General features: G+C 37.6%; 2 protein-coding genes across 2 annotated transcripts in view; both read right to left on the reverse strand.

Annotated features, from left to right (window-relative positions):
* The window catches only part of eif1ad (eukaryotic translation initiation factor 1A domain containing), a gene marked incomplete in the record, with an annotated part of 3,497 nt that extends 2,947 nt beyond the window's left edge, over positions 1-550 (reverse strand). The window contains 2 exon segments of the mRNA XM_035669566.1: positions 140-258; positions 363-550. Coding sequence (XP_035525459.1) covers positions 140-226 — 87 coding nt within the window.
* Positions 551-2,232: 1,682 nt separating this feature from the next.
* ctsf (cathepsin F) lies at positions 2,233-8,324 on the reverse strand. The gene is made up of 14 exons (XM_035669700.1): positions 7,923-8,324; positions 7,154-7,264; positions 6,486-6,567; positions 5,708-5,769; positions 5,498-5,570; positions 4,846-4,959; positions 4,520-4,668; positions 4,305-4,401; positions 4,097-4,177; positions 3,532-3,651; positions 3,194-3,258; positions 2,897-2,987; positions 2,712-2,770; positions 2,233-2,367 (listed from the first exon to the last, which is right to left on the reverse strand). The coding sequence occupies exons 1-14, from the start codon at positions 8,157-8,159 to the stop codon at positions 2,293-2,295; spliced, it is 1,416 nt and encodes a 471-aa protein (XP_035525593.1). The 5' UTR covers positions 8,160-8,324; the 3' UTR covers positions 2,233-2,292.
* Positions 8,325-8,976: the final 652 nt, after the last annotated feature.

Consider the following 8,976-nt stretch of genomic DNA (forward strand, 5'->3'; position numbering starts at 1 on the left):
GAGAAAAAAACAGTATAAAAAACAGTAAGAGTAGGGAAATAATAAATAAAACACCATGCACAAGAGAAAAAACAAGTCAGGATAATGTGTTTGTTTGTTTGTTTGTTTGTTTGTTTGTGCACGTCAACATGTGTCTCACCTTCACAACCTGCTGGTTTTCTGTGAGAGTGACAAAGTCTCCAAGAACCTCCTTGACAACGTGTTTGCGTTTGGTGGCCTGTGACATTATAAACGGTGAGCTTCAGCTGCCTCCGCCAGCTGAGGAAACAAGAGTTTTAACACAAACACAACCAGCGCTTTCATTTAGCACTGAGCTAACTTTCGCTTTCTGAAATAACGCTCAGTCACACGAGCAGGTTTACCTTGAAAGAAAGAAAAAGAGCAAGTGTGTGTCTTCGAAGCAGACTTCGTTTTCTGTGAGGGTTGACAGCAGCTAAACAAACTCTTTTAAGAAGGAAAGACGCGTTGAGATATTTTTATCAGCGGATCCGAAAACACATGCGTTCCTGTTTTCTGACGACAAACGTTACACTTCCGGTGTCAAGTCTTCTGCCCTTTTCAAAATAAAGGTCGTCGTCTTCCCCTTTTGTCTTGCAGGCGAATATAAATATAAAGCAGTGGTGTTTTTACTTAAGGGGACACATTTTCTATCATTGAGTGAACTGATGACCCCCTAATTGACATATTTTATAGATATTGTGGATCCATTGTTTATTATATTCAATGCATAATAATAACAACTGATAAACTATAACTGCACCTTGTGTAAAACAAGAGATTTAGATTCATTTTGAGCAGGTTATTTCTTTCTGTTTTCCTGACGTTTTTATACAAATATCTGTCTGTATTATGCCTTTTTTTATCATGTTTAATAATCCATACTTAATAGGCTTTTTTTTTTTGGCAGATTTCAGTGTTTTCTTACTCATTGTTCCTGTTAACTTTTTGGTTGTTTGAAGATGTTTATCAGAGAGTGAAGGCTAGTGTGAATGTAGCTTGTGTTCAGGTCTTCAAAGTTTAAATAATAATATACACTTTATTTTACTTGATCATTTAGTTTTATTCACAGAACTGGCTGAACCCCCCAGGCTGGGAACCAATGTGCTTATGCAATGAGGGGTTAGAACTACACTAACTAACAGTTCACTTTGTCACTTCAGCATCAAATGCTCTTTATTGTCTGACTGTGTTAATAAATCATACTTTTAATTCTAAAATAAAGGTTTTTGTTTTCCTGCGCAGTACACGTGTAGTTCTTCCGTCGCAGCCCCTTTGCATTGTGGGAAATGAAGTTTTCTCTCGATTTGAGCAACATTCAGTAGCACAGGCACTCAGTGAAGCTGCTGTTCTCACATTCTTCACAAGATAACATGACTATAAAACAAACATTTCTTTATTAATGTCACCTTTCAAATGTCAGTATTCTTAAAACCAATGAATTGTTAAATACTTTAACTATTAGAAGACAACAAAGAGGTTCAGTCACAACAGCAGTGCATGTTTGTAAAGTAAAATGTAATCTCCCCTTACTTTTCATATCACTATGACATTTTAGTAATTTAATATTCATTGTGGATTAAAAATGCTGTCATTATATACACACAGTGTGATCTAATCTATGTAGTAAGGTTTGTTCTGCTGTTGTAGTGCATAGAAGAAAATAACAATAAACAAAGAACAGGATTTTATACTTTTTTATTGCACCTTCATTAATTTATCACTGTCTTACAGCAGTTTTTTTTTTAAAGTTACATTGCAGTTATGTAGTCATGTGCAGACCAGTATATGGTAAAACCCCCATTTTTCAACCTCCCTCGCTCAAGGACTACATAACATTAGCACTGGTAACGAAACATCAAACGGACAAGACAGAAGTCTAATTATAATTAGTGCACAATCTTTACTGAACATAGGCTCTGTTGCTGTGAGGAAAGATGAGTTAAAACCAATACAGCCTAAAACATCATTAACGGAATGAAATGCGCAGATAAAATCTACCTTAAAATTACTGTAAAATTTCTCAGCAAAGCTAGCTTTTTTTAGAGCTGGTATGTTTTTAGTAAATTGACAAGAGGTATGAGGTATGAGGAAGAAACACTAGTCTGGTTTAACGGAAAAGTAACATCAGTAGGTAATGATTGTGTGTTTGACTGTGAGCATCATGCAGTCCGGCTCAGATGTGTGTGAGTGTAAAAGTGAGGTCAGCTGGTAGCTGTGGTTTATGTGGTATGATTGTGTGTGTGTGTGTGTGTGTGGGTGTGTGTGTGTGTGAGACTATGAGGTGTTAGTGCTTTAGTTGACCACAGCAGATGAACACATCCTGTTGATCCCACACGCATTGGACCCTCTGTACAGGTAATAGTAACCCTGTATGAGAGAGAGAGAAAGAGAGAAAAACTCAAATACTTTCACAACTTTATAATGTACAGCAACAAAGTATCAAAGTAACTTTATTTATATTTTTATTTACTGGTAAACAAACCTTCCAATTTAATGCAATATGGTACAAACAGTAGTTTTAGGTAACACAACACACTGGTGACTGAGCACTGATTTGTACTCATCATCTTAGCAAGTAAAGAAATTCTTTAATTAATTTATTTAAAATAAAATATGAATGTGGCTTCATATATTTAAAAAAAATGTTACAGGCTCTTTAAATCTTTTTCTATTCCACAAACAAAGACTGTTAGTAGACGGGGTTATCGTACCTGTTCTCCATAATCCTCTCCCCAGCTGTTTTTGATGGCCCAGAATGGGATTCCTTTACCTGAAAGCACAGAAACATTCAAACAGTGCATCCTGAATCTTGATTCACAAAATTATCATGATTTATGTCAGTATGCTTGTTTTAGGAGGTTAAAACAAATGAGTAAAGCATAAAAAAATCACTTACGTTCTCCGTATCCCACCATCAGCACAGCATGGTCAATCATCCAGGGGTTGCAGAAGATCTTCATAGGGTGAGACACACCCTTCCTGTAGAACTACAGAAATTCAAAAGATAAGTAAAATGAATTAAATATGATAATGATTAAATTTAGTGAAAACAAGATGTATTTTGGAATGATGTTGTTATCTCTTCATGTATATTTTACTTAGAAGTGATAGCAGTGTGTTAAATGTCAAATGTTAGTGATTCAGCCATTGCTGTGGTTGATGAATATACTGTAGCAGTGACAAAACTGCTTACCTGCATGGCAAAGGCATTCAGAGCAACAGAGATTGGTCCATTCTCAGCCAGCCAGGCTGCAATTTCTGAAGACAAAAAAAAGAACAATTAGTCAATTTCACAGCCCTTTATTTCAAACTGCCACACGGTTAAATTTTATAGTTACAATTAATGCACCTGAAAAATCAACACCCATTAATCTCAACTATGTTTTGAAAAAAGAAATCACAATTCACTGGAAAATCGAATTAATGTCTCTTTCAGGTGTGTATTTTAGTAAGAATCTCTGTCCGTGCATTTATCACTGCTTTGTCTTCCCTTTCTTCTTCATCCCCTCTCTATTCATTCAGCCCACTCACCCTTCTCATCTTTGGACAGCTCCACAGAGCTGTTGATGTAGGCAGCCACCTTCCCGGTGGTAAAGTCACACCTCTGCTTGCGTCCGCTGTAGGAGTAGTCAGTCTCTGACTCCAGACCACCTTAACAACACATGGAGGAATCACATGTATTAATGCATGCTTTTCAGCATCCTACGCAGGATGGAAAAGTATGGAATTTGATTTGCTCTTTTCCAGGTCAGGATAAGTATGTAGGAAAATATTTGTTTTTTTTTTACTATTCTGTTTTCTAAAGTATAAAATCTAAATTATTTAAAATAAGACCAAAACAATAATTGTGTCTGGGTTTGGTGTTGATTGATTTGCATGAGCTACAGTACTGAGATACAGTCTACTTGCAATTATTTGGTAGCATAATAGCATATAAACTTATAGTTATTTGTACAGAGGTGTCAAATGTGGTCTGAAAAATCTCAAAAAGCTTTTGCAGGATGCTCAGAGTCAATAAACAGCTGAAATTTCCCAAGAAAAAATGGGAATTGGAAGCTAAAATGTTTTAAAATGGTCGCACACATCACTTTCTTACCTAGCTTCTCAATAGCCTCATAAGCATTTGATGGCAGCCCTCCTCTGCACGCCTGGTCCAGCCCATCACAGTCAACCAGCTCTGTGGGAGACAGATCAATGAACCAATCAAATCATGGCTTTTTATCTGCAAATGTAAACAATGATTTGTTTCTGCAGGAGCAAGTTATTGAATTATTAGCATCATCTGTGTTTGATGTGTGTATTACCTTGTTCAGAGAGGGACAGCAACGTCCCATTCTTCAGGAACCATTGGCCTTCAATGTTTCCTGTGACTGAAAATGCCCAGCAGGATCCACACATTCCCTGCAAGAAGTACACAAACACACCACAATCAGCATGAAGTTGGCAGGAGGTATAATTTATTCATTATTAACATGCTATTGGCGGAAACTGCCCTATAATTAAGTCTGTATGTTGGTACCTGGTTCTTAACGGGACTGACGGCTCCGTGATCCCGCCAATCCCAGCTGGCTGGGGCGGGGTCTTGGGCAGGAGAGGCCGGTTTCATTGGTTGATGAAGAGTCCACTGACTCAGTAGCGCATTCAGGTACGTAGAGCGAAACTCTTCCTCTGGAGAACACAGACAAACCTTTGGGTTACTTAAAAGGATGTTTTAAAAGAAAAGCTGATGCAACACATGAAAAGCAGAAGATGCATTTCTTCATTGGAAAGTGTGTGGAAATACAAACAGATGCAGACACACAGACACAAATACACACACACACACACACACACACAGACACGTACCAGTTAGGTCACTGAACTTGGTGACTCCATACTCAGCTGACCCTTGGTCCAAAGATTGGAGCTTCTCAGCAGTCTTCAGGTTTTCGTGGAAGATGCGCAGACGACGGTCTGCCTCTGCAGGATCAAAGGTAAAAGAAACATATATGTAAAAAAAATGATTTGCCCCTGACAGTGAAAGACTCTGTTTTAGTGCCCTGTATATTATTTTATATTATTCACTCCACCTTTTCTATCTCTTCTCAAACAGTCAGTCCTTATAAAAACTTTTCTTCTTTCTATTATCAGACATTAACAGTTACCATGTCTATACCTGTTTGTGTTTGTGGATTTCTGAAATTATATTTATAATTATGCAGTTAAACTGTATTCTTTGCTACTTTAAATGTCCTTTTTATTCATATATCATTTATATACCATATATGAAATGCTCATAATCAATCAGTGCAGATGATTTAATAATTCCAAAGGCTCTGAGTCAATAGGGGATATTTTGCCTTGTTTTCAGGTTTTCAGTCAGGATGAAGGACTTTTATTGTTGTTAAGAGAAAGCTGTGAGTACATAAAGGGTTCAACGCATGTAGACAGGAATGTGCCACTATATCTGCATCTTGCTATGTTTGGTATGTTCCTTATACACATCTCAGTCACTCACCTTCCTGGCTGCTGTAGACCTTATTGTATTTCACCATGAACTCTTTGAACTGACCCAACAGCTGCACAGAATCCTGCCAGATAAAGAGCAGAGAAACACAAACTTTATCCTCAATCTACAAGTTCAACAAATAGACTGCTGGAGTATGTAAGAGGCAACAATCTCCATTGTTGTCAGTCCTGTTATTGATCTGAATATCATCATTTATACCTCCAGAGGCTCGCTGGTGGATGCATCAATCGCCTTGTTGGTCTCCTCTTGTTGAGGCTCAGCTGATAACAGAGACAAGGAAAACATGTTAAGTGTCAACGTGTATAACACCTAAATTCATGTTTCATGCGTTCAAAAGTAACCCTCAAATAAATGATACTGTCGCATACACATAGCTTATTTTCCCATTTACAGGAAGAAATAAAATTAACATTTATTGGTTGCCTTATCCCTATTTAACCTTTTAACTCATTTATCTCTTTGGTATAAAGCTTCACTTATCGACCAGATTAGTAAACATTAGCGTTACATAATAACTGAGAAATAAAGGTCACATTTATCGAACTGTTTTTGGCAACATGCAAAGTTTCTCCTGTTTTTTTTTTTACATAACTGCTTTTGTGTCAGTGCACTAACTGGTTGGTTTGGTGTGCTTGGTAAGATCGGTGCAAATGGATGCTTTGATTATCTGGGAATGTTTCTTTATCATGGTGGTGTCAAACAGCACTTTACAGATTATTTTCTGTATATACGTTGGTTTAACAAGTTTGATAGAGCAACGGTCATCTTGGCAGATACTGCTGCTTTTACAGGAAGCATCATGGGATAACACAGACCTCTTGGGGTAAATATAAACACAAGATAACAGTGCAGAGGAATCTCAGTCATTCACTGTGATTAGTATCAGTGTTCTTCAGCTTTCAGGAGAGTTGTAACTGAAAACCCATTAATCCTCACTGTGTAGTGATAAATGTTAACTTTTTGGCTGCTGACTTACCTTTAGGCTGGCACTTCTGTTTGAGCAGAGTTGAACTGCCCTGCCAGGGAATGTCCCACACCTCGAACACACACACCTCCGTCTGATATCGGCAAAAAACATACATATATATTAAACAGTGAATCAACCTGATTATATTGTCATATGCAGCATATAAGAGTGCTGAAAACACACTGCAGCACAAGTTAAAAAACATTAAACAGAGAAAGTTATTTATAGCTCTTGTATGTCTTTAAATTTTTAAGATTGAATTGGCTGCCTTTAAGTTGGATTTGGAGGTTGTTTTTTTTTGTAAAAAAGGGAACAGATTTCCACTGCAAAGTCTAAGAATAGAAAACCAAGCAAATAACAAATGTGTATTATGCTTGCTTGCATGCGGGCCTGAGGCATGAGCATGCTTGGGGTTACTTCAAGTCAAAACTCAAGTCACAAGATCAGATGTCTGGTGACATGTGAACAAACAGGACTGCATTGCTGCAATAATAAAATCGATTCACATTCCCATTTTGGGTTATTACAAACTTCTTATGCTGCGATTTTAAAACCATGGCAGTGACCTACTTTCTCTCAGTGAGTTAATCTCTTTCACTAATTCACAATCCCTCTCTCTCTCTCTCTCTCACACACACACACACACACATATATATATACGAACACACACATCCTACCTTGAGTTTCTGTGACTCTGGATAGAAGTCACATGTCCTGAGCATGGTGGATTTCTTGCACTGAGTGTTACTCAGCTCCACTGTTATAGTGTAGCGGATGCCCTTAACCAGCTGGAAAACACAAAAATACACACATACACTGGTTATTTTTAATGTACAAAAAAGACATTATACCCTTAATAAAGCATTTATTCAGACATAATTGTGTTTAAGCGGTATACAGTGGTGATACAATGCATGTGTATTTGCCAGACAAAGCTTTTATTTGTGAGTGTATATTGACTATATGTGGATCTCTGGATGCTTCTTTTGCTGCATTGACACTAGTCTGCACAATGCAACTCCAGTGAGGCCATTTGGTGGCGGTGTGAAGCCAGGTTAAACTCAATGACAGGACTTCCGGCCAGAATTTAAAAAATAAACCTACTGAGAAGCATATATTTTCAAAAAGCGCCCCCAAAAAATAAACAAATCAAAAATGTGATATTGTACATGAAAGGGGAAATAAAAACGTACTTAATTTTAATGTACGCATGAGGAACATTTACACCGCCACGTGACCAGTTTATGCATATTGAGCGACTTTTAAACTGGCACACTTGTTTTGTTGTTGTTGTTTACAAATCCCATATAATTCTTATCGCAGGGAAATAAATCGTTATATAATCGACATTCTGCCTCCGCACCAGTATGATATGACAAAATAAAACGCTACAATTCTGTGAATAAATACATTTTACATACATTTTTATACAACGTCTTTATTTACCTGTTTGGTGGCGGAGAGGAGTCGGCTGACTTTGCGGAGGTGCATGGCGTTGGAGCCCCGGTTGTAGCGCTCCTCGGCGAACTCCAGAGCCTTCTTCAGGCCCGGGTCGGTCTCCTGCAGCCGGATAGGAGAGCCCGGAGGCCCGAACAGAGGCCGGTCGAGGTCCTCACCGAGCCCGAGCACCGAGCCCAGGGCCAGGCACAGGATCAGCGGACAGCAGCGGAATCCGACCATCATGTTGGTCCAGGTGTCAGGGGGAGAAAGGGACCAGTGTCCGGTGTGTGCTCAGTTAAAAAGAGAGAGAGAGAGAGAGAGATTGTTTGTAGAAGATATATCGATCTGGAGTTAAGAGGTAACGACACAGTGTTGTTGCCAAACAGATCTGATGGTGCGTCTGTGGGAGGAGACTGAGAGCATTAATGAGTGTGTGTGTTCAAGAGCAGTAGTATCAGCAGACCGTTGCACACTGATTCAACAATGGTGTTGTTTATATATATTGTATATTATTATAATATATATAATGTTTGTTAATCAGTTTTCTTGGGTATTTTAAATAAGCTATTTGTGTTGCGGTGGTGGAAATGTTACTGTCAATGGGTGGAAAACAGATTTTGAACAAGGAATAAAAGTCTTTTTGGTTATTCTTGTAAAAATGAATAAAAGTCTTTAAGATCCAATAAAAAAAATTCCAATGAGATCCTAGACAATTCTTATTTTTTATATAAAGGGGGAAACTTCTTTTTTTAGAATTTTTAGAAATCCATAAGAATCCAAAAGGTAACACACACAAATTTCCGATATGTGAAAATCCTCAAAGAAGTTTTTCAAATATAAAGTTTTGATTAACCTTTCTTAAAAAAAATGATGATAAAATCTCTTTTTCCTCTTTAGTGGCACATTATCACATCCAGAGTTTGGCTAGTTACTCATTACTCTTTTAAAAAGTAATATCATTACTTAAGTCAGTAGAGGGTGGCATCAAAAGTAGTATTGTAACTAATTATTTTTTGTGAGTAACTGTAATATTATTAGATAGATAAACTTTATTAATCCC

The sequence above is a fragment of the Morone saxatilis genome, unplaced genomic scaffold, assembly GCF_004916995.1.
Source record: "Morone saxatilis isolate NCDOM2014 unplaced genomic scaffold, NCSU_SB_2.0 Contig22, whole genome shotgun sequence".
Classification (NCBI taxonomy): domain Eukaryota; kingdom Metazoa; phylum Chordata; class Actinopteri; family Moronidae; genus Morone; species Morone saxatilis.

Coding starts and splice junctions, on each gene's coding strand:
- ctsf (XM_035669700.1), bottom strand. CDS start 8,159: ATGATGGTCGGATTCCGCTGCTGTCCGCTGATCCTGTGCCTGGCCCTG. Junction 4,669..4,845: donor CAAGTTCAGTGACCTAACTG/GTACGTGTCTGT, acceptor TGTGTTCTCCAG/AGGAAGAGTTTCGCTCTACG. Junction 4,402..4,519: donor TCAGTCCCGTTAAGAACCAG/GTACCAACATAC, acceptor TACTTCTTGCAG/GGAATGTGTGGATCCTGCTG.